The following is a 26,686-nucleotide window of genomic DNA, read 5'->3' on the forward strand; positions in this document are numbered from 1 at the left end:
TTGAAAGAGTTATTCATTATGACCATGAACATTATTCACCATTCTATCACACATGGTTGCTAAAGATCCTTCCTTCTGTAGCACACTACTCCAGGTCAGTGGTCACTCAAATCTACAGGCCTGAGATCTGCTAATTGGATCATGCACACAACCAGGACACAGAGGCCAGACTGGGTGGTGAAAACCCCAGAATTATACTGCTGATATTCTGGGCACTGAACTGCTGAGATGGCTGCACAGGCAGTACAGAGAGGCCTGGATGGGAAGTCCATTCTTTAGCTCTGTGGCCTTAGGAAACTGATGTAACCTCTGGCCCTCTGTGAAACAAAAACAATATTACCTGCTTCACAGGGTAGATAAGAGGATTAGATAAAACTGAGATGATGAATGAGTCAGGACTGTAGTTGGTATTAAATAAATGTTGTTTTCTCTCTTATTCACAATTATCTATGATATTAATAATAATGTGGTCTGGCTTAGAGTTAACCTTAAATAAGTGAGAGGGAGAACGTGAGAATGAGAGAGAGTGTACTGGTATGTGTGCATGGGGGGCGGGGCATTAAAAATTATTTTATAGTTAAATCTAAAAATTCCTTTGAGTTTGTTGGATACTCATTTTTTAAAAGCTTACCTCAAATTTTCATTTTTTAATATCTAACATTTCAATCTTAGGGGATCTAATGAATATATTTTTGCACTAATTCTTTAATAACTTGCTACTCAACATGTGCATTAAGGATGAGCCCTAAAATTATCCCCAAGGAGCGTGTGAGAAATGCATCAAAATCTACATTTTAACAAGGCCCCCAGCTGACCTGTGTGCACACTGACTGTTGAGAAGAGCTGGTTTTAACAGAGCATATCTTCAAGTTAACTTTTACATGTTTTGTGCTCTATCTGTACACTTGGGATGGTATTTAGGAACTAGGCTTTTAAAAACAAGTAACATACTTTTTCTTCATGTCTTGTATCTTTCATTTCTAAGTCTAGAATCAGGAGTATAAAAAGGAAAAAAAGAAACCAAACTCCTCACCCTTCCATTAAGTTGGACTCACCCATATAAGATTTAACTACTAAAGGGAGGGTAAAAAGCCAACAATAATATCTAGCTTTGGTTCCTGAAATAAGATGACAAAACATATTGTAAGTTTTAAAACTTTATAGATTCATAGGAAGTGTGCAATTTACAAGTCTTAATTTTCCAAGGGACTATATTTAAATCTCCCTTTCTTATAACATTCTCTTGTGGAATAAGTGGTGGTAATTTATAATTAATTTCTCCAGCATCCAAATTAGACTGAAAATTAGACTGTAAGAGATATTCACAACTTCGCAGGAATTTCCACTGTCTCCTTCTGCTACATCTTAAAAAAGAAAGACATAATCAAGAAAATAACCACAGGCCACTATGATGGCTGCTGTACCACAATATTATTTTTATGCTTAGGAATGTAACTTGAAAATTATATTTTAGAATGAGTCTACATGTTTTATATATACAAAGCTTTTTTTGAGAGAAATTAGCTGGCCTTTTAATAAACTGCTTGTCTACTTAAAATTCTAATTGATAGCTAACAAATTCAGATCACCTAAAAAAACAGAACATGAATGCTGGACAAGCTTTCTTTATCCTCTCTATTAAGTAAACACAGAGCTGCGTTATAGTATCCTTGATTAGCAGAACTGGGGTCCTCAGATAGGATCCAACCGAAATGTGTACTAGGGTTAGATGAATGGTTTTACCTGCTGGATCCCTCACTGGTTCCCAGTGCAAGTCACTGTCTTTTTCTCGGATCCATCCACAAAGCCCATGGTCAAAATTACAACTGTGTATCAGAACACCTGCAAGGCAATAACCAGAAACATGAGTAGACCACAAACCCAACAGCTAATGACAAAAATGAACTTGTGAACTAGGCGTATCTGTACAAGTGTTCTCTCCTGTCCGCACTTAATTATCCCACCAGAATGTCTCTTCATGAGTTCAAAAGGAAATCACATGAATCCTTTCTCAGCACAATTGTGCATCAGTGCTCAGCTGTAAAAATAGAACACACAATTGTTGCCAAATTATGACCTTCTTACATCACTTATAAAATATGATTTCCTCCTCAGCTTAAATGCTGCTTTTATAATTTTTTTTAAAAAAAAGATAATGATGATTCACTGTTTTTGCTCAACTGATTTAACTCCAGAGGAAACCAAGTGGTAAAAAAAAAATGTATAATTTTCCCAGATGTAACCGAACAATCTACAATTTAAAAGTTATTTTAATGAAATGGAGGGAAAAAATAAAATGTCATTATAATGGTACTAAGAATATAGGGATCTACCTGGATCATCCTTTGCTTCATCATCTGCACTGACTCCTCTTTCAATTTCAAATATTTCAAACAAGTCATTTGAAGGCTGCCGTGGAACTACGAGAGAGAGAGAGAGAGAGAGAGAGAGAGAGAGAGAGAGAGAGAGAGGCATTTTGTTTTGTTTCGATGAGGCATTGACAAAGAAGCATTACCTTTACCGATGGGGCAGGGGGAAAAGACCTAGGTATTTCACTCATCTGGAAGAATCCAAATTATTTAATCACAGTTCACATGAAGATTCATGAAGTTTGTTCTGCAGAGATCTTATACTGTAACATTTATCTGGGTACAATTTTAAAAAATGGATTTCAAAAGTTTCTAAAATTCAACATAAAATACATTAAAAAGTCTTTATCTGGAAAATACATTTTAAAACAGTTACCAATTGTGAGCAAAATATCTCTATGAAATTCTAAAACTTGTCTATGAAAGATACATTATGAACTCTAAATTAAGGCTGTTTTAATGGGAAAAAAAAATGCCCGTAATTGCTGCGAATGGTTTGACTTTCTAACCAAAACATGGACTACTCTCCAGTGAACCCTATGTATGCTATGGCTTCTGGGCTTAAGCAGGTTCCTTGGCTCCTTTAAAATCAAATCCAAACTCCAAATTGCACAGCATTCACAATCCACCCCCAAAACACACAGTACTGCCCAAATATGCCATTCATGTTGACGTCTCTGACCCCATCCCCAGCTTGGGATGCTCTTCTTCCTGGTAATTAACCAGCCAAACTTCCCCTCTCTGTTCAAGGGTCAGTGTAAATATCACTGACTGGGTGAAAACTTTCACATTCTGGGCTAATTCAAATCTTCCCCCTCGTACTCTGATGGCTCATGTTTACACGCCTCTATTACACTCTTTCCTAAAGAACTGCAGTTATTTACACACATGTGTGTTTCTCCCTCTGCTGGTCTCTGAGGTCCTGGAGGGCATCGATCATGTCTTACTCATGTGGCATTCCCAGGGCTTGACCTAGTGACAGGTACTCAACAAGTGTTTACTGAATGAATGGGAAGGTCTTGTCAGAAACCCACGTACTTTGTCAACCCTTTTCCTCAAATGAAACAAGTGGGACAGAGCTGAAAAATACACTTTAAAAAATGGATTCGTATAAGTCATTATTTGCTCATTCATTCAATGTACATCTGATCGCCACCCATATGCCAAGCACTGGGGTAGGTCCCGAGGAGACAAGGTAAAAGGGTGAACAAGACCAACAAGGACCTGGCCCCTGTGGAGCTTGCATTCTAATGGGAGAGGCAAACATTAAACATGTAGATAAAAGAACACCACAACTCTAAATTCTGATGAAAACTAGGATGGAAAAACACCAGATGATGTCAGGGAGGATAGCTTGGTTGGGAGTGGGCAGTGTGTGAGAATGTTGGTGGTAGTGGAGGGGAATTCTTGGCCAAAGATCAGGGAATCCTCCCTTTTCTTTGCCAGAACTTAAATTAATTAGCTCTATTTTTATAAGGCGGGGAGTAAAAGATGTAGAACACCAAGGAACACACATCAGTCAAAAGGGTTCTTTTTCATTAATGTTCCAATTATTTTTAGCAGTAATTTTTTAAATCAAGTAAACGAATCCATAGTATTTGCACTGATTTTTTGAGCTTACTGCTTTTGAAGTTTTTCCCTTTTGTTGCAAAAGTCCAAACAGTGAAGCCCCTTCCTCTTCCACTCCCCCCACTCACATATACCCCTCTACACACAGCCTGAGAAAGATGGAAGAAGAGAAGCGGGTCAACGGACAAGATCTGGGGCCACAGCCTGATCACAGGTGCCCTGGGAGAGGCAAAGGGCTGCCCTCTTTTACACTCAGATGACTGACAGCAATGACATCCAATTCCAGCTTTCCTTTCCTCACTTGGAGCTCTGAGAGGGAGACTGCCTCTTATTTACTAGAAATATTACAGAGTTGTAGGCATACATGCTTCATTTCTCATGACAGAGAAAGTTAAAACACACACACACACACACACACACACAACTCTACAGAACATTTTTTGTTCCCTTCTCTTGTTGTAACTTATAGAAATCATCTCTGTATTGTAATAGTTCAAATCTTACAGTACCATATTTTAGGGGCATTATGATGGTTTGTCAGCACCCTCCAAGTGAAGGATGGTCAAATGGTAAATGGAGTCTTGGTGCAGAGGGAGAGGATCCTAAAAAGGTTTCCTGGCACAGGGACCTGTTTTATAAAAGATCAAGGACATCCTCTCTGAGCAAGCACCATTCAGTCTGAGAGGGAAAGAACATGAAACCTTCCAAGCAAAAAGCAAAGTGCTGGAGTGGGGGAAGACGGAGTATTTCAGGCAGTAAGTACAAAGACAGTGCTCGAGAACATTAGAGAAAGGAGTTCACAGTGTCTGTAGGATGCTCAGAAACGAAGAAAGTGGGACGGGAGGAGGTTAAAAGGAAGGAATGAGACCACATGTTTGGAAAACAGTCACCCAGAAAATTCGTTATCTAACAACTCGTGAAGTGCCAGCTGGTTATTAGTATTTTAGGCTCTTGGTTTCTAAGAACCTTTTAATTTAGCAGCGGACGATCATGCACACCTTCATTGCAATTCACTGGGAAACATGCCAAGGAATTTAGACCTGAAATGCTCAGCAGCTATTAGTTCTTACAATTTTGTGTGCTCCAGTCTGTAGCTCTGCCAAAGTACTGAACGAATCCTCCTTCCTTACGCGTACCAGTATGGGTTGGTAAGCATCCCACTGAAGTGTCAAAAGAAGGTTCACTATTCACTCCCTGGTATGTTTTACAGTTTACATAAAAATATTAAGTGAAATAATTTCCACTATGTACAAGAGAAACAGATGAACAAACAAAAAAACACAGACTAGAAAAAACAGTGATAAGAAATACACTCCCACACTTCACACTTATATGGTCAATTAACATATGACAAAGGAACCAAGAATATACAATGGGGAAAGGACAGTCTCCTCAATAAATAATGTTGGGAAAACTGGACAGCCACATGCAGAAGAATGAAACTGGATCATTTTCTTACACTTCACACAGAAAATGACAGAATGGGCTAAAGACTGGAACGTAAGACCTGAAATCATAAAACTCGTAGAATAAAAACCATAGGCGTTACGCTCCTTAACGCTGGCCTTGGAGATGATTTTTTTAGATCTGACGCCGAAAGCAAAATAAATAAGTGGGACTACATCACTAAAAACCTTCTGCGCAGGAAAGGAAATGATCGACAAAAATGAATGGGAGAAATATTTGCAGATCATTTATCTGATAAGGAGTTAATATCCAAAATATATAAAGAATTCATACAACTCCATAGGAAAAAAAAACAATCTGATTAAAAAAATGGGAAGATCTGAAGAGAGATTTTTCCGAAGAAGATATACTAAAAGTACATGAAAAGGCGCTCATCATCACTAATCACCAGGGAAACGCACATCAAAACCACGATGAGATATCACCTCACATCTATTAGAATGGCTACTATCAAAAAGACAGTGGGCCCCAGAACAACATGAGTTTGAACTGTACGGGTCCACACTTATGCATATGGGTATTTTTCACTGAACGTGTGCAAGAGATCCACCACACCGTCCACAGCTGTTTGAATCCACCACATGATATGGAACCTTGGATGGGGTGGGCCAAATGTAAAGTTATATGCAGATTTTCAACTGTGCAGAGGGTCAGTACTCCAACCCTTGAACAATTCAGGAAATTGACTGCCCAGGAAATAACAGATGGTTATTTGCATGCGGAGAAAAGAGAACTGTCATGCACTGTTGGTGGGAATAGGAATTTGAAAACGTTATGGAGAGTCCTCAAAAATTACAAATAGAACTACTGCATAATACAGCAATTCCACTCTTGGGTATATATCTGAAGAAAGTGAACACACTAATCTGAAAAGATATATGCACCCCTAAGTTCACTGCATTGTTTACAACAGCCAAGACATGGAAACAACCTAAGTTCCCGTCAATAGATGAATGGGAAAAGAAGTGGTGGTATATACATACACACAATTAAATGTTCCTCAGCCATAAAAAAATGAAATCCTGCCATTTGTAACAACATGGATGGATCCTGAGGGTATTAGGCTAAGGGTATTATTATGGCAGACAGAAAAAGACAAATACTGTATGATCTCACTTATATGTGGCATCTAAAAAAAAAAAAAAAGCTCATAGAACAGATTGGTGGCCACCAGAGGCAGGAGGTAGGAGGTGAATGAAATGGGTGAAAGGGGTCAAAGGGTACAAACTTCCAGTTATAAGTAAATCATGAGGACGTATAATGTATGCATGGTGACTGTAGTTAATAATACTGTGTTGCATATTTGAAAGTTACTAAGAGAGCAAATCTTAAAAGTTTCCATTCACAAGAAAGAAAAAAATTATAACTATGTTTGGTGACAAGCGTTAACTAGATTTATTGTGGTGATCATTTTTGTAACATATGCAAATATGGAATCATACTGGACACCTAAACCGATGTAATGTTACATGTCCATATACATCAGTAATAATAATAAAGAAATACACCAATATGCTAATAGAAGTGGTCTGAGTACTGGAAATAAAAGTAATGTTTTATCATTTATTGGTTTGTCTTTTGTAATTCTGTATTTTTTAAGATTGTTTATAAAAAGGATTTCTATTATGAAAAAAAAAGTACCTAAAACATTGAAAGAAAAGAGAGTTCTGTCAGAGTATATACACAGTCTCCTACCCCATAGCAGCTATATGTCTGTTATTTGTATTTTGATTGCTCACAGAGAACTTTGAATAGTCTTGATACCTGTTATTAAATGTGAGGCTATGAAATTGAGATGTATTTGTGAAATTCAAACATATTCTTTGATTCAGTGCAGAAAATGCTAATTAAAATACATGACTAGGGCTTCCCTGGTGGCGCAGTGTTTGAGAGTCCGCCTGCCGATGCAGGGGACATGGGTTCGTGCCCCGGTCTGGGAAGATCCCACATGCCACGGAGCGGCTGGGCCCGTGAGCCATGGCCGCTGAGCCTGCGCTCCGCAATGGGAGAGGCCACAACAGTGAGAGGCCCGCGTACAGCAAAAAAAAAAAATAAAAAACAAACATGACTAGCCTTATCTAAAAATAGAATTATAACTGGGAGAAATGCTAACACACACACAGACACACAAATATTTATATTTATAAAGACAAACACATATCTGATATTTTCTGTAGTTGGACCATTAATCCTTAGAATCAGAATGGTATAATTTTAGAGATTAGAAAAGGATAAGAGAAATGCTAACAACACAATTCCTCTACCATCTGTCTGTCCATCCTCCCTCCCTCTATTCCATCCACTTATTAATGCTCTCAATCAAGAAACTGACCATCCACTGAGTACGAGGCCCTGGGCTCACTTTTGTGAAGCAATGAGCATACTCTTTCCTTCATGGGATCTACATTCTAGAGGTGAAGACAGACATCTAACAATCTCCCAGGTAATGAATGCTTTAAAGGAGAACTAGAGGATGCTATGTGAGCTTTGGTGGTGAGCGGGAGAAGGGGGGCTGTCTAAGCTAGCCCAGAAGGAAGATGCATGAAAATCTCTGAGAGGTGCTGCTTACACTGCGACCTGAAGGATGAGTCACTATGAGCTAGCGCCCTAGAGAGTGAACGGGTGAGAACTCAAACATCATTCTAGGTGTAGAGCTCACAGGGGGAGAGGAAGGGGGAGGGAAGGAGGGAACCAAATGAAGCTGGAGATGCAGGCAGACGTTGCAGGGCCTTTTAAAGCTCTGTAAATATTGTGGACTTTATTCTGGCGGAAACTGGAAGTCTCAAAGATTCTAACAGAGGAGCGCCAAGATCAGGTACATCATTCTGGCTGGAGCACAGAGAATGAACAGGAGGGCGGAGGGAGTGGCTGTCAGAGGGCAGTTATGGCCAAAATTAACATAAAAAAAAGAATGTTCATAGACTCTTTAGAAGATTTCCTAAACATTTTTCTTCCATTAGTTAACGTTTCATCCAACAAGACGTATGTACTATAATCTTCCGCATGAACTAAAACACAGGGAACGTACAGGCACTGAAGCCAGCAGACAGCCGGATAAAAACATGGTTGGCTGGGGCTCAGGGGCCCAGTACATTCCTAGCGGCTGGGGAACCCGGAGGCCTGGAGCCTGTGAGAAGAATTGGCCACACAGATAAGCAAGAAACTTCTTAAAAGGAACTCCATCCCAGAACATTCTATTAAATATATCTTCCCCAGGGATATAATATGAATGTAGAGCCTGCGTTCATGAATGAAGTTTCCCAAAGAGTCAACTGCATATTTTTACCAAAAAGCATTAAAAGTAAGCCCAGTTGGGCTTCCCTGGTGGCACAGTGGTTGAGAATCTGCCTGCCAATGCAGGGGACACGGGTTCGAGCCCTGGTCTGGGAAGATCCCACATGCCGCGGAGCAACTAGGCCCGTGAGCCACAACTACTGAGCCTGCGCGTCTGGAGCTTGTGCTCCGCAACAAGAGAGGCCGCGATAGTGAGAGGCCCGCGCACCGCGATGAAGAGTGGTCCCCGCTTGCCACAACTAGGGGAAGCCCTCGCACAGAAACGAAGACCCAACATAGCAAAAATAAATTAATTAATTAACTCCTACCCCAACATCTTCTTAAAAAAAAAAAAAGTAAGCACAGTGAAGTAAATGTAAATATTATCACACACACCTCCCACTGCCAGACTTCTTCCAAACAGTAACCATTATAGCAGAATGTAAGCACAATTTATTAAAGGTAGGTTTGCAAATTCTGTTTCTGTTCTAGGGTGGCTCCCATGACATTACCCAGGCCAGTTCTGGCATTTGTTGTTGGACTAAAAGATTAAAGATAACACAGTCTTAAATTCTTTCTATGCTTAGGGATTTAGTTCATCTGAAGAGAATGGTATGTATGTAACTTTCCTAATATCCTGAAGGCTCTTTCTGGTGGCGAAATTTAGAGATGACAGAGTGCGGATGAGTGACAAGGGTTTTAAGAGGCCACCTCCTGCGTCTCCCCTCCACACCGCTTTCTCTTCCCCTCCTCTCTCTCTGCCCCCCGTCCCTTTTCTCCTCTGCCCCTTTCTTTCTTTCCCTCTCCAGATGAAGAACATACACATTAGAGCTTTAAATTACCAGAGAGAAGCAAATAAAAAGATTGGAAACGAGATTCTGACATTTCCTTAACTATGTTAGAGAAAATTCCCAGCCATCTACTGATTACTAGCAAACAGCAAAAGGCTGCTGGGCTCCACAGAAATAAGCCCTTGTGTGCTAAAGCTTTCACTGTGTAGGAAAAATCCAAAAAGTTCAAAAGACACCTTTGGGCTGAGAGTAAAGAGCAGAACTGGGAAAAATTAAATCTCTAGTGAAAGGTGGAACGTACACACAGCTAACAATAATGAGCCCCAATTTGTGACTCCCTTCTCTCTCTTCTAATAAAGTTTCAGGACAACTTGAAGCACTGCCTGGAACAATTGCTAAGTGTGGCCATAAGGGTGATGACTCAGCTTTTCTAGATCAGTAGATCATTTGACAGGGAACGTGGAGGGAGAGAAGAAGGAAGGAGACGAGAGAGGGGATGCAGGGGCGAGGCAAGCGATGGCATCTTAGACCCCTTGCCTTTCATCCCCACTCTGTCATCTCTAAAGATCCCTGGGTTTTGCCACCAGAACCGTTTTTATCCCCTTGCCCTCTTCTAAGCCAAAGGAAGTCAGAAGGTTAGGCGCTGCCAGGACTGAGTCCGAGCACTGGAACAGAACGCAGGCGGTGCCATAGCCCACTATTTGACTACAGTATAGCTGCTTGGGTGAGTGTGGCACGAACACCCCCGAGGTGACACAGAAGCCCACTTACTGTGGGGGACAGGTGTCAATGCCCTCAGGCCAAATGAATCACTTTAGAGGAAGAAAGGAAGCTTTTATTTCAGATATTTATCAGACCCATCATGTATGTTTCTCATCTAGACAGATTCATCTCTGAAAAGGCTGTTGTTACTATTTGCTCGGTAAAGAAGTTGAGGTGATGCTGTCTCTGTTTTAACATCACAACTGTTCAATTAGGTACCGTAAACACCTAAATAAAACAGGATGTTCCAATTATTTGGTCGTAAGTAAAGGGTCTATAAAATAGCAGCTTTCTATTTTCAGTTTCTCTGCTCCCCTAATAGCTCATACTTGCAAATCAATTTGTTTCTAAAGGATCTGGTTAGCCAAAAATAACATTTAAAATATTGTGAACATTAAAACTGTAATGAACCACAATAAAAAGCATCAGAAAAATATAAACTCAAAACCAGAACACAAAATAGGGCTGTGTTTTTATGAGTTAAGTAGGAAATGTTATCATTACCATATAAATGAATTCAACAACATCAACAGAAGTAGTATAGCTATTGTGTATTGAGTTCTTATTATATGCCAAGCACTCTCTCACCTAATTTTCACAACAGCCCAATGTAGTAGATGCTATTATTATCACCACTTATGGAGGAGGAAACAAGGTCACAGGAAGATTTAGTAACATGCCCCAAATCTCAGAGTGGCTATGGCACAATACTTTTCATTACAACTCTGTAGACAAATGTGCATAAAACTCAACAAAAAATCTGATTTCTGACTTTGGTCATGTTCACCAAGAACTCAATTTATACTTTCCGGAAAGAGCTATTTTTTTCTTTACCAGCCATCATAGGATCCAATTAAAATATACATAAAATGCCTTGAAAACTTTCAGAATTCACAGCACCAGAATCTGACCTACAAGCAGTCCTTCAAAACACTTGCTGAAATTTCATCTTCAGGGAGATGTCAGGCATCTTCTCAGGGTCTCTCTAGGCCTTACGGTTTACTAGAAAGCAAAATAGTCTGAAGACCTGTTCACCCCTCAGCAGAAACAATCTTTTCACTCATCACTACATAGAATCAGAAAAGATCATATTTCCATGACTAAGAACAATGTGATCAGACCAGCCAGACTCTGTAAAATCTGTAAAAGGGAAATGAGAGAAAAAACCTGTGGACAGCAGGCAGCAAAGCAGCAATCATTAAAGTGCAAACAGTTTTGTTCTTACTGGTGGTGCTTGGAATTTCAACACATTCTCATGAACATCACAGCAACAATGAGTCTGGTTTTCTTATATGGCCACTCATAAGAGCACCTGATACGTAGTACAATGTATTCTATAATCTTTACTCTGCAACACTTTTTTTCTTTATATGATCCAGATGCTATATGCTATATTTTAGGCACAATTTTAAACAACCCACATCTGGCTAATTCTGTCTCCCTTCAAGACATGATTCTGCTGGGATGGAGCTGCCATTATGGTTTAGAGAGCCCTACTCTTCAGTGTAGTCAGCAGATCAGCAGTGTTACTTACTTCTGAGCTTGTTAAAGATGTAGAATCTCAGGCCCTAACCTAGACCCACTGAATCAAAGTTTTCATTTTAACAAAGTCTCTGTGTGACCTGTACACACACTAAAGACTGAGACGTGCTTCCCTAGAAAGTCCGATTTAGTAAGTTGGTGGTAGGGATTAGGCATCTACATTTTCAATAAGCACCCTAGGTTATTCTGGTTCAACTGGGCTTCTGATAACACTTTGAGAAAAATCTACTTCCTGATCCAAGTGCTATTATATTCCTTGCAGAGCTTCCTAGCTAAAACTGGACAGATCTGACGTGCTCAATTGTAAAGAAATTTTGAAAGGTTAAAAATAAGTTAAAACTTTGAATGAATTTTTAAAAACCAGTAAGTTCTAAATAAAGTTAACATGATTCACAATCAGAATCCCCCGGGGTAGTTTTTCAAAACACACAACTCAACTCTCCTGCTGGGAGAGCGGGATTCTATTACCCCTGGCCCTTCTTTTTTCTTCCAGACTTTTATATTCATCCAGACATATGAAGACGTGTATTTTACACGTAATTGGGATCAAATGGTATGCACAGTTTTGTATATTCTTTTCACTTAACATTTTTATAACCTAGGTACTTTCCCAAGTCATTAAACATTTTTTTTAAAAAAAACATTACTTCATACTATTTCATGGTATTGCTAGACTGAAATTGCATTTTCCCCTAATGTCCTTTACTTTGGATTCTACATAATGTTTTTCTTATGTTCTCTGCTCTGGGATAGCTCCTACCTGCTCTTATACCAGATTTTTATCTTTGATGTTCACTTGGTCTCCAACTTTTTAGCAATCCCCTACAGCATACCTCTGGTGTCCAGACAGGCAGCCCACCAGTTAAATCTGCCTTTCTTGCTCTAAGTCTGCCCAGCACTTTTCTGCTCTCCCCTCCCCACCCCAGGCTCTTCCAGAGTCCAAGATCAACCCCCTGGTCTCAGAAACCATGCAAATGAGAGTCAATGGTAGAAGGCTATTCGATTTGTGGAGCATGGTCTCTATAATTCTTAGTTCAGCCCAGCCTGATCTGAAGTGGGTTATAATAAACTCTAATCCCAACAGCTAAATAAACCCAGTTAAATCCACTCAGGAAATGATGCACATCATATACCTCTCCAAGAGATTCACAGTGACCATTAGCATATTGAAAAGTCCCACACTTAACAAACCTATTTAAGTGGCTAAACCAAGGGTCTCTTAAATTTATTTGACCTCAGAACTTTTTTAGGCATACACTTGCATAATATTCCAGAGAACTAATGTTCTATGAAACACACTTTGAGAAGCACTGGTCTGTCCCATTAGTGAAGGAACAAGAATTTCATGCTATATCAGGTAACTTTAGTGTTGCTCAAATCATGCCTATAGGGCTTCCCTGGTGGTGCAGTGGTTGAAAATCTGCCTGCTAATGCAGGGGACACGGGTTCGAGCCCTGGTCTGGGAGGATCCCACATGCTGCGGAGCAACTAGGCCCCTGAGCCACAACTACTGAGCCTGCATGTCTGGAGCCTGTGCTCCGCAACAAGAGAGGCCGCGACAGTGAGAGGCCCATGCACAGCGATGAAGAATGGCCCCCGCTTGCCACAACTGGAGAAAGCCCTCGCACAGAAACGAAGACCCAACACAGCAAAAAAATTTAAAAAAAAAATCATGCCTATAGGACTAGCCCTGAAAATACATCTGGTTATAATTCTGTTCACACAATCTGAAAAACCTAGGGTTCCTCAGGTTAAAATTATTTTAAAAACACCTGTTTAATATTTCATATCATACATAAAAAGTCATTTCCTTAATCATGTATTATTTAAATGCTCCCGGGACTTCCCTGGTGGTGCAGTGGTTAAGAGTCTGCCTGCCAATGCAGGGAACACGGGTTTGAGCCCTGGTCTGGGAAGATCCCACGTGCTGCGGAGCAACTAAGCCCATGCACAACTACTGAGCCTGCGCTCTAGAGCCTGTGAGCCACAACTACTGAGCACATATGCCACAACTACTGAGCCCGCACGCCATGACTACTGAAGCCCGTGCTCCTAGAGCCTGTGCTCTGCGACAAGAGAAGCCACCACAATGAGAAGCCCGCGCACCACAACGAAGAGTAGCCCCCGCTCGCTGCAACCAGAGAAAGCCCGTGCACAGCAATGAAGACCCAGCGCGGCCAAAAATAAATAATAAAAGTATAACAGAAAAATTATTTGAGCTAGTTTCAGGAGCTAGGAAATATATACTTTGAAACATTATCTCTAACATCGTTTTCCTTCTCACCAACTTTGACTTTTCAGATTTAATAATCCACTGAATAGAACATCAATCTCCAAAAAGGAAGGGAGGAAAGGGAGAAAGAGAGAAAAAGATGGTGGAAGCACAATTAAAAACCTCCCCATATTACATATTATAAAAATAAGTAACAATCAGGAAAGAATATTTTTTATTTCTTAAATATAGATTTAATGTGTTACTAAACTAGCTTGTGTATGGAAATTGATTACATGATGATAATTTTTATTTTAAAATGTCATGAGTGATTGATCTAATCATTCACTTCTATGTCCCACAAATAGTATTCAATTGCTGATTATGTGCCAGGCATTATTCTAGGTTCTTGAGATATACCAATGAGCAAAACAGAGAAAGACCCCTGCCCCTCAAAAAAGCTTATATTCTAGTCAGAAGAGATAAAAATAGACATTATAAATAAGTAAACAAGATAGTATATAGAAGGTGATAAATGCTATTTAAAAAAACAGTAGAGAGTTGTGAGATCAGGTGTGCTGGCAGTGGCTGCAGAGGTCACAGTATTGAAGAGGGGGTGGTCAGAGTGGCCTCACTGGCAAGTTGAGATGTGCATGAAGAGGAGAGAAAGTGAGACAAGCTGATAGCCGGAGGAGGAGTGTTCCATAAAGAGGGAAAAGCTGGAGCAAAAATCCTAAGATGGGAGAAGCTGGAGTAACAGAGAGGAGGCTGGAGTGAAGTGAATGAGGGGAAGAGTGCTAGGAGATGTGATCTGAGGACTTTGGAAGCCGCCGGGAGGGCTTCTGTTCTCACTGAAGGAAGTGGGTGCTAATACAGAGCTTTGAACAATGACATCTCATTTAAGTTTATTTTATTTTATTTATTATTATTTTTTTATTAGTTTCTGCTTTATAACAAAGTGAATCAGTCATACATATACATCTGTTCCCACATCCCTTCCCTCTTGCGTCTCCCTCCCTCCCACCCTCCCTATCCCACCCCTCCAGGTGGTCTCATTTAAGTTTTAAAAGATGACTCTGGCTGCTGGGTTGAGGAGAGACAGCAGAGGGACAAGGGTGGGAGCGGGCAGACCGGCTGGAAGGCTACTGCAGTACAGATCCGTGGGTCCTCACCCGTCATTCTCAAATCCAAAAGCTGCTTCCATAAACTCATTAGGTGGCAAATCTAACCTTCATGTAACCTAACTTAAATGGCTTTAGTAGCCAAATTAGTGTAAATATTCATGTTTCCCTGTAGAAACATTAATATGCTTCAGTGTGTGCTATACAGCAAATGCGCCTTATTACTTTTCTAAAATCTAAGAAAAATGCTGTATTACTTATCTGGAAAAAGGATTTTGGACCTGTACACCAGGGGGAAGGATGGCCTGGGCCAGACTGGTAGCCCTGGCGATGGTGAGCAATAGCCACACTTCAGATGTAATTTGAAGGCAGGGCTGAAAGGATTGCCATACAGCTCCGATGTGGGTATAAAAAGTAATTTAAAATGACTCTAAGTTTTTTGGCCTTAGCAATTGGTAGGATGGAGGTACCATCTCCTGGGGTGGGAAAAGCTGTGAGTAGAATGTGTTTGGGGTGACGATCAGGAATGATTAGACAAGTTGAGTTTGAGACATGTATCTTCATCCAACTAGAGCAGTTAAACAGGCAGGTGATATACAAGTCTAGAGTTTGGGGAGAAGTCTGGGCTAGAGATGTACTTGTGCTATAATTGTTTTTCTTCCTTGATTTCCTTTTAGAATATCTTTATAGTCTTTTCTTGGGGGACAATACATACCTACACACACACACACACACACACACACATATATATACACATCACAGGGGAAAGTTCTGTTTAACAACCTCTTCCATTAAATATATATATATATATATATATATATATATATATATCTTTCAATGTAAAGAAAAACACAACTGAAGTATGGGGCTATTTGGAGACTGCCCAACAGTGGCTGTAATTAACATCACCTGAAAATTCATGGAATGAGGAGAGCCAAAGTCTACTCTCAGACCAGTGGAGAATAAGGATGGCTTAAGAAATTATTATGCCAGAAATGAAGAAAATAGTCAATGAATAAATGGTGTTGAACTAAAATAGTGCTAAAGCTCCTTTCTGTTTTCACAGTGAATAAATACTAGTTATTTGTTCTGAATTAAAAACTTAGAACCACTCCCTTATTTGGAATATATGCTAAAGTCTCCAGACAGCAAATTAAGAAGTGTCTAAAATATCCTCATCCATGCTGACATTAACCAGCAGCTAGGGCTGAAGATGAAATGAGCGTGGAATTTAATTTTTGGCAGGAATATCCAGAGGCAGCAATGCTATCTGTGGCATGCAACAGCCTTGGCATGGGATCAAGGTAATTCTTTCCCAGGGCATGTCTTTAAGATCACACTCTCTTAGGACAAGTGCTCTCAAACATCATCGGAACTCCGTGTCTCCCCAGTTTCATCCTGCTAAATTCTGTTGGTGAACTTCAATGTTATTATTATTATTATTATTTTGCAGTACGCGGGCCTCTCACTGTTGTGGCCTCTCCTGTTGCGGAGCATAGGCTCCGGACGCGCAGGCTCAGCGGCCACGGCTCACGGGCCCAGCTGCTCCGCGGCACGTGGGATCTTCCCGGACTGGGACATGAACCCGTGTCCCCTGCATCAGCAGGCGGACTCTCAACCACTGCACCACCAGGGAAGCCCTTCAATGCTATTTTTAATTCGTATGTGTGTTGGTATAGAGAGGAATAATGGGAAGCAAGAGAGACTTTTAAAAAGAGAACACATTAAAAGGCTCAAAAAGAGGTTGAAAAATTGCAAATTTTCTTCTGGTAATAAGGGAACAACCTCTTCCTCCTTCAAAACTTCTTCTTTACCTATAGCCTCTATCACCATTGGTGGTACCCAGTCACCCATTAAAAATCTGGAATCTTTAAATCCAACCTAGCTCCAGTTTAGATTTAACCACCAGCTTACGGTAAATACAAGGGGTAGCTGTCCAGTTTTTCTCATCAATCCTTGGCTCAGACTGCCAGTTTGTTGGTAGTTCATTGCGCATGCTGTGCTGCTTCCTACGCTTGTGCCTCTGTTGTGTGGTCCCCATGAACTATAATGTCCCCCCCCTTTTTTCATCCCCTTTGCCCCATTTCACTCAAGAAGCCTCCCCACTCCCCAAACTGTCCCCGGCCAAAGATGGGTTAGGTACCCTTTCTCTCTACCCCCATAATGTCCCACACAAATCTCTCCCACTAACACAGTACCACAGTTATCTTCGGGGCAACTGTGTTTTCCACCAGACTATAAGGTTTTCTGTTTTACCTTTGTAAGCCCAATTCCTAATATAGGGCCTGGCATTCTAAAACACACTAAAAATGTTTACTGATTGAATGAATGAACACTTAGGTTAAAAGTTAAATGGCACGTGCTATATTAAGCTCCCCATCTCTGAGAGTTTTCAAGTAAATATGAATATGTTAGGAGAATTCTCATACTGGATAGAAGCTGTGATCTACTATATAACTTGTGATACTCCTTCCATTTCTATTCACATTCTTATTTGCCCAACTGACTGGCTTCTATATAGCTCTTTACAATATTTAACAATAGGGATATATAACTTACACTTTGTATAACTAATTCATTTTATGAGTTTTATTCTTATTCAAGCCATGGCCTGTGGTTGAAATGCCATCATAAAAAGCTTATTAAAAATGTGCTAACACCAGGGAGATCAGCTCGGTGCTTTGTGACCACCTAGAGGGGTGGGATAGGGAGGGTGGGATGGAGATACAAGAGGGAAGAGATATGGGAACACATGTATATGTATAACTGATTCACTTTGTTATAAAGCAGAAACTAACACACCATTGTAAAGCAATTATACTCCAATAAAGCTGTAAAAAAAAAAATGTGCTAACACAAAAGACCCCAAATAGCCAAAGCAATCCTGAGAAAGAAGAACAAAGTGGTAGGCATCACACTTCCTGATTTCAAGCTATACTAAAAAGATATAGTCATCAAAGAGTATTGTACTGGCATAAAAACAGACATATAGACCAACGGAACAAAATCAAGAGCCCAGAAATAAACCTAAGCACATGTGGTCAAATAATATTTGACAAGGGAGCCAAGAATACTCAAGGGAGAAAATTCAGTCTCTTCATAAATTGTGCTGGAAAAATTGGATAGCCACATGCAAAAGAATGAATCCAGACCCTAATCTTACATCACTCACAAAAACTAGCTTGAAATGAATTAAAGACTTGAACATAAGACCTGGAACCACAAAACTCCTAGAAGAAAACGTAGGAAGAAAGCTCCTTGACATGGGTCTTGGCAATGATTTTTTGATATGACACCTAAAGCATAAGCAATAAAATAATAAGTGGGATGACATCAAACTAAAAAGCTTCTGCACAGCAAAAGAAACCATCAACAAAACAAAAAGACAACCTATGGAATGGGAAAAAATGTTTGCAAATCATGTATCTGGCAACGGGTTAACATCTAAATTATATAGGGAACTCATACAAATTAATAGCAAAAAATCCAATAATCCAGTTAAAAAGTGGGCAAAGGACCTGAATAGGCATTTGTCCAAAGAAGATATACTAAATGGCCAGCAGATACATGAAAAGATGCTCAGCATCATTAATTATTAGGGAATGCAAATTAAAACCACAATGAGATATCACCTCATACCTGTTAGAATGGCTGTTTACCAAAAGGACAAGAGATAACAAGTGGTGGTGAGGGTGTGGAGATAAGGGAACCCTGATGCGCTGTTGGTGGGATTTTAAGCTGGTGCAGCCACTATGGAAAACAGTATGGAGGTTCCACAAAAAACTGAAGACAGAACTACCATATGATCCAGCAATCTTAGTTCTGGGAATATATCCAAAGGAAATAAAAACACTATGCGTAAGAGATATCTGCACCTCTTCATTCACAGCATTATTTACAATAGCCAAGACATAGAAACAACCTAAGTGTCCACTGACAGATGAATGAATAAAGAAATTGTGGTATATATAAACATATATACAGTGGAATATTAGTGAGCTGTAACAATGAGAAGATCCTGCCATCTGAGACAACATGGATGGACCTTGAGGGTAGAATGCTAAGTGAAATAAATCTGACAGAGAAAGGCAAATACTGTACATGACCTCACTTATATGTGGACTATTAAAAGAAAACAAACTCATAGAAAAAGGGATCAGATTTATGGTTACTAGAGGTGGGAAGGGAAAACAGGATGAAGGTGGTCAAAAGGTACAAATTCAGTTACAAGATACACTAGTACCAGAGATGTAGCGTACAACAATATACACAACAACGACTATAGTTATACCTGCTGTATAACTTAAATGGAAGTTGTTAAGACAGTAAGTCCTAAGAGTTCCCATACCAAAGAAAAAAATGTGTTTTCCTTTTTCTTCTATTTTGTATCTACGTGAAATGATGGATGTTAACTAAACATACTGTGGTAATCATTTCATGATACGGATAAGCCAAACCACTATGCTGTACTCAAATGTATACGGTGCTGTATGTCAATTACATCTCAATAAAACTGGAAAAAAAACCCTCAAAAAAATGTGGTAACGTTTATGACTTACTGAACACATCTCCTCGGGGTTTCTGAGGCTCTGTCTGTATCCTGTTGTCAACTGTAATCCTTCTTGGAGACTCAGTGGCAACTGGTGCTACACTTGTCAGTCTGGTGGTTGGTCCTCCTGGGGCTGTTGCTGGCGGAGGTGTTCTGAGTTCTGTGGGTGGGGCAGGCTGTGGTGCTGGCTTCAGGGCAGGTCTTGTTGTTGGCTCAGATGTGGGCCTGCTGGTAATGACAGCAGGTACATAGGGTGTCTTCAGAGGCCACCTAGTACTTCTGACATCAGGGATCCAATTACTGTGTCCTCCATCGCCCCTTGAAACGGTACCATTTTCCTTTGGTACATGAATTGGACCTGAAGGTTCAATCATGACTTTTGGAATATCTAAAACAGTAAATGTATTTAAATTAGTATACAACCCTCTCACCGTAAGAAGTAAAATATCAAATTGTAAAAAACAAACACATCAAAATACCTCATGCCAACTGGCTTACTTTTCACATTGAGAATATTCCCCTACTGTTAAGTCAGGCTGTTTTCCAAAAAAAATTATTATGTGTGTGTATATGTAATATATACACATATATATTCATACATACATGTATCTATTTGGTGGATATACACAAAAATTATATTGTGTTTCTGTAATGAAATGTATCATCTGAAACATAAAATGTTTTAAGTATTTGTAAAGTGGAAAGAGAGAAGAATCAATGAGATTTTTAAATGCAGAGACATTCTAAAATTTTAAAATATGAGAAATGTATATTTAGAGTCTATGTTAAGTGTCTCCATGGTATGTGTATATTATAAAATCATGTTTAGAATTGTCTGAAGACTAATAGTTTTCTCTTCCACACTTTATATAAATTCAATTCACACAAATCATTTTCATTAAATGTTCTACTCACTGTTTTATATTTGGTTTTCCTTCCCCTTTACTAATTTATACAATTGCTTTTTAAAGAAATCTCAGAGGTCACCAAGATCACCTGTGGAAACTCTGTCCTTGATTATATTCACTGAAAGGAATTAATATTTAATCTTCTTGGAAGCATATATTCCAGACTGGGAGTATAACTACATGACCCTTCAAAAATCCTTTAATCCTCATGATTTTATGCCCCATGATTTTCAGTAAATATTTTACTCCAGAAATTTAAAAAATGATCTATCGTTGCATGAAATGTATGCTAAATTGTGGCCTTTGGTTTGTGAAACTTTCATCTTCGAGGGTATTTTTTTCATGTTTATCCACTGACATACATAGCTATACTACAAATAGAGCTTATAAAAGTTTAAAAAGCAAAACAGTTCTGAACGTAGAGAAAATAAATATGGAAATGATTTTTTAAGAGCAGAATTGGAGGCATAAAACAGAGGAACGAATATATTCAGATTATCCCACCATTATAATCTAATGCTAATGACAAACATACATTTAAAATCAAATTCTCAAGGAGGGCTCTATAATTTCATACCAGCTAAGGAGAAGCTACTGAGAGAGTTTAGTCAAGGAACTGAATGCTTTTAAGATTAGAATGTATTAGAGTCTTCAATTTTTAAAAATTACTGAGCAAGTGATTTTATTGTTTGTGGAAATCACGGACTAGTATTACTAGATATGAAAAGTGATATTCCTTTGATAATTAATCTTGTTCCTTATCTTTCCTAGTAATGGCCTTTGTGTAATCTTGTACTTCCTGCTGGAATTTAGAGCTGGGAGACAAGCGTGACTCACAAACACAATTCAGTCCATCGCCCTGGTATCCGTCTTTACATTTACACTTGTAGGACCCGTGTACGTTGTAACATCGAGCAAAGCTGCTGCATTGATACTGACCAAGGGAGCATTCATCTATATCTGCATCAGGAAGTAGGAAAAGAAGAGGTTTATTTGGGAGATAAATATGATTACACACCCAAAATACACAGTTGCAAATAAAAAATTTTTTTGCAATGTGAAGGTTCACGTAAAATTGGCAGATAAAGAGAAGAAATAAAGTAGTGCGCATCCAGAACTACTACTGTTTGAGTTTTTCTGTTTGTTTAATTTAATGCCAGTACCCTCTCCTGCCCTTGACATCCCAGTCATTACCATAATTAAGAGACCTTTCCGCTCCACAGGAAAAAACAACACAAAGCAAGGGTTGGGGTTCATTACCGTGACATTGGTATTTGCCTCCAATGTACATGAGGTCGAAGCCTTTATGACATTTGCAGATGTAACTCCCAAAAGTGTTGACACACTGCCTGTATCTAGGGCAGGAGGCTCTTCCAGTAGCACATTCATCAATGTCTAGAAACATAAGCCAACTGCGTCTTAGGAAGGGCAACAGCACGTTCAGATGGAGGAGCTTTTAAAATACACGACTATCTGCAAACGGTTGTGCGCACGTAGTGACTCATCATAAATGTTATCCAGCTGGTTGCCCTGACAGGCAACATAAATTCCATATCTCCAAATTTCAACTCATCCTTCTAACCCAAGCCGTCCTCCTCTTGTACCGTATCTCAGCATGTACTGCACCTGTATCCCCCCTAGTTGCTCGAACTAGAAACACGAGTCATCTTTGACAACCATATTTCCCTTAACCTCAGCTGATTCTACCTCTGACAAATTCTTTGAACTCATTTACTCTGCTCTTCACCCACTGCCTTTACCCTAGCCCAAGCCACCATCTCCCAGGATAGACTATTCCAAGAGCCTCCAAACTGGCCTTTTCCCTGCCAGTCTTAGCCTCTCCAAAGCATTCCCACTCAACTGTCAACAAATGATTTTATTAAGACATAAGAAGGGATTGTTCCCGTGCTCAAAACTCTCAACTGTTTCTACTTGCTTTCTGAATTCATTCCTCATTCCTCACCACGTCTTTGACGACCTTGTAATAAACAGTCCTCACCCACCTCACTGGCTGTATCTCAAGCCACGCCCCCCCCATACTCTGTACTTAAGGATATGGTTTTCTTTCTTTCAAAACCTCAAACAGACCAACCTCTCTTTCACTGCAGCGCTCTGCAACGTTTTCACCTGCTTGGCTGATTCTTCATGTGGCCAATGGTCCATGTCTTACTTCAGGGCTTTCCTTGACCATTATTTTCTAAAATAGATCCTTTTTGTTTTTCTCTCTCTTAGTTATTCATATTAACACTTGGCACTGTTTGTAATTTTACTGAATATTTCTTTCTTTTCTGTCTCTTCCATTAGAATATCAGCTTTGTGAGGACTGAAATCTTGTCTGCTTTGTCCATTACTCTATATCCTAGCACTTAGCGCAGTGCCTGGTATATAGAAAGTACTCAGTAAATATCTCTTGAGCCCCCAGATACCTCCATTCATTCAGTGCTTACTACATGTGAGGTACCGTGCTAAGCTCTTTGCATTCATGATCTCATTCAATCCTCACAAGGACATTACTCCCATTTTAAAGATGAGAAGACTGAAGCTCCAAAAAAGGAAGCCTCTTACCTAAGGTTACATGTCAAGTCTATGGCAGAGCCAGGTTTAAAATCAAAGCCCAGACTCTTAACCACAATCTTTTACTGCCTTCCTAATTTACAGGGGGAAAAAAAAACTAACCCTTTAGTGCAATACATACAGTCTAGCCCTGTCTACCAGCTCAGCTTCAATACTCATTGCCTCTTACGTCCTAGAAATACTGAGCTCTTCTTGTTCCCCGAACATTATTTATGCTCCCTCTAAACTTCGATGCTTTTGCACGTGTGGTTTCCCCTGCCTGAAGCTTCCTCCTGTCCCTCATTTTTTCAGGAAACAAAGTTTCCACGGTCTTTTCACATAAAGAGGTCCCCCTTCTGAGACATCTGATATTGTCTAAAGGATAGCTAATTACCTGATGTTAAGTAACTGCCCCTTTTCCTTCCTGCCATCACATTTCACTTTCTTCCTTACCCTAGAGAGGCTGCTGATAGAGACGCTTGATTTTACAACTCACCCACACAGGTCCTCCCATCAGGAGCCAGCCGTAGGCCAGGAGAGGGGCACTGGCACCGAATTTGTCCTTTGACAACATCACAGCCATACTGACAGTTTGCCATGGAGCACGTCAGGGCACCTGGAAAGACAGTGACTGTCCGAGAGAGGCAGAGAGCATACTCTGTACCTAATATAACTACGTGTTCTACTTGTCCTGAAATCAGTGACACTGAATCAACAATGCAGATGAAAAGGGCGTAGTTCTCCAACAGTCTAAAGAAAGTGAAAAATAGGAGGAAGAACACAAAGACCTTCTTCCCTCAGGGATAATTAAGAAGTGAACCAGCTCTGTTAGCATCTGGGGAAGACCTTTAATGTATTTGAAGAAATAAAAGACAAATGTAAAACTTTATCTCACAGAGATTATCTGGAAGCTTTTCCAGTGGCCAAGGAAATTGGAGCATTGAGGTATTTTTCCAGATTACTCATGTTAAGTGCTGGTCTTAACTAAGGCATCCAAGGAACTGTCTCAACCATCCATTAAACTTCTCCAGGTATGGCAGATTTCCCACTGAGTTGTACAATGTTAGAGGATTCTAGCATCACTGCCACATGTTAATAAACATGAACTCACCTTATTGCAAAAAGTTCCATGCTAAATATGCAATGATAAATAAAATTAGCTAACCTTTTTTATTTTATAAAATGCAACCCAGTTAGAGAGAGATAACTGATAATTAACTGATTGATAATTAACCAATTTAACTGACAGTTCAGTAAAATTAAAAATCAAGTCATCAATTGTTGGATATCATATAACCACAATCTCTATTCAATGTTCAGCCTGCAGAGAATTTCAGGCCATTGTCTGTTTTATAAACACATCAAAATGATAGTAGGAAACACCATCCATTTCTTTCTTACAACGACACACATGAAATCTACTTTTATGTTATTATAATCATTTTTTTAATTTGAAGTAGGTTTTTCTTAAGAAAAAAACTTAGTCTTCAGACTATTATAAAGAAATGTAAAAATGAAATGAGGAGGTACTTATGGACGGTTTATACTCAATCACCAGGCTGGATGGATTCTCTACCAGCAAATAATTTAGTGTCCATCCTTACCGAGAGCACAACAGCCCTCAAATGGTCACCAATGTTCTTTTTCTACATGGAATAGTTCTATGCCCAGATAGAAGACAAGCGGAAAAGTGCTAGGAAAAACGTTAGAAAATACATTAGTTTTGTGATTCTTGTTCTAAAGACCATTTCCGAATCAATTTAACATTGGCACCCCTGACAAAAGAATGTTAGACATCTACAATGGGCAACTCTTATTTTGATTTTCCATTCCTTAGGCACACATACAAACACGTGCTCACATCCTGTTTAGGAGGAGGGTTAGGAGGCCACTTTTCACACACTCCCAGAGCACAGCATGAAGTCAAGCCCAGAGCAGTTAAGATTCTTGACATACTTGAGCAGGATCCATCCGGCATAAGCATGTATCCGTTGAGACAGTAGCACTTGTAGCTGCCGTAAGTGTTCATGCACCTGTGCTTGCAGGGCCGCGGCTTCAGGCCACACTCGTTTAGATCTGAAAAGAATGGGGTTGAAGCAGAAATTTGACACAGTCTCAACATTAATGCAAACCACTGAAAATGCTTCTCTATTCCGAAGAATGAAGGAGAAGAGTCAGTCAAGCTATAGTAACCAGCCATTTACATAAGAGATAGAGTCTGTTCACAATGGCTTTGTTTTAATGCTGGTTACACTGGGGGCCACTGAGTTTCCTATCAGAGGTGACCGAAAGCCTTATAATAATGAAAGGCCGTGTGAATTTCTGGAGCTTAAGTAATGTAGTGCATGTGATCTCTGTTTACAAAGGACAGTTGGGAAGATTCCCGTCACAGACACGTGGCTTATCATCCCTAGAAAGAGCAGGGCACAAACCAGCTTTCTGACTCCATAACCTCAAAATATCTGGGTGATACTACTAGAGTCACTCCTGACAATGTGATCTTCCGATTTCAATTTCTTCCTGTCTCTGTTTAAAGAACATACTGTGTGAGCCTATCTTAGTTTACAGAAAGTACATGGATTTTTAACACTAGACTGCTTTGACCTTCCCAAAGAAAAGCTCTTTTTTCAGAGGATAGAAGCTCATTGAATTAGGGTGACCAATATTGAGGTTCCTCTTGTTCAGTCTTATAGAGTGTATATTGATCTCAGATTAAAGAAGAAATGTCAGTCTCCTACTTTAGTAAAGCATTTGAGTCACAAAATAAACTTAAAAAAAAAAAAGACCCTCCAACATCATATTTTCATTCATTCTGCAGTTAGGAAGGGCATACAGAAATACTACTGGACAATATATAATAGATTATCATAATGTATTTCAGGTTTATTGGTTTAAATATCAATATGAAGTGAGTTAATAAACTTCACTTGAGAATTTTCCAACTCAAGTTGAACATTGCCTCAAGTGAAAATAAATCTCATAATGACAAATATACACTGAAACAGTAATGTCCAAAATATAAACTTCACTAAGAAGAAATGACATGTTTATTTTGTCTGCACTGCCAGCATAAGCACCTGATTAGCATAATTTAATTATCTACTAATCCATATCGTCAAATCAGAAATAAGGATATATCTAGTTGCAAGTTGTTTTCAAATCTAACCAAATTTAAATCTTGCCAACTTGGCCTTTTTTCAAACCTTAACACAACTGTAAGCAGATCTCCAGCTGGGTGAAGCCTGCGGAGGTTACATAAATAAACCAGATGCCTTCATCATCTCCTATTCTTTCTTTAATTTTAAACTTCATACTCTTTTGCCCAGTCAAGGGTATTCACTTCACTTCTCATATTCTTCTACCTTGTATTTTAATACTTATTAAAAATTAGAGTCAGGGAATCTTTTCTCATGTTCTAAGAGGAGTTAATTATCATGCCTAATATGTCCCTGCAGATTCACATCTGGCTTTGATAAATCCCTGATTGATATTATAGTAAATAGTATTTAAATCTGAATATATTGTTAGAGAAAGGCTTTGTGTTTTAAATATTCTTCTGTACTAAACAGA

At 39.4% G+C, this 26,686-nt stretch overlaps 1 protein-coding gene across 1 annotated transcript in view; it reads right to left on the reverse strand.

Annotated features, from left to right (window-relative positions):
* NPNT (nephronectin) overlaps window positions 1–26,686 on the reverse strand; it is a gene marked incomplete at its 3' end in the record, with an annotated part of 74,763 nt that overhangs the window by 7,178 nt on the left and 40,899 nt on the right. Inside the window, exons 6-12 of the mRNA XM_079707566.1 lie at window positions 25,073–25,192; window positions 23,613–23,732; window positions 21,824–21,958; window positions 21,401–21,523; window positions 19,666–20,043; window positions 2,334–2,420; window positions 1,744–1,842 (exon numbers count right to left, since the gene is read on the reverse strand). Of these exons, the coding sequence (XP_079563692.1) occupies window positions 1,744–1,842; window positions 2,334–2,420; window positions 19,666–20,043; window positions 21,401–21,523; window positions 21,824–21,958; window positions 23,613–23,732; window positions 25,073–25,192 (1,062 nt within the window). The remainder of the gene's footprint in view (window positions 1–1,743; window positions 1,843–2,333; window positions 2,421–19,665; window positions 20,044–21,400; window positions 21,524–21,823; window positions 21,959–23,612; window positions 23,733–25,072; window positions 25,193–26,686) is intronic.

Source organism: Hyperoodon ampullatus (genome assembly GCF_949752795.1).
Source record: "Hyperoodon ampullatus genome assembly, chromosome: 1".
Taxonomy (NCBI): domain Eukaryota; kingdom Metazoa; phylum Chordata; class Mammalia; order Artiodactyla; family Ziphiidae; genus Hyperoodon; species Hyperoodon ampullatus.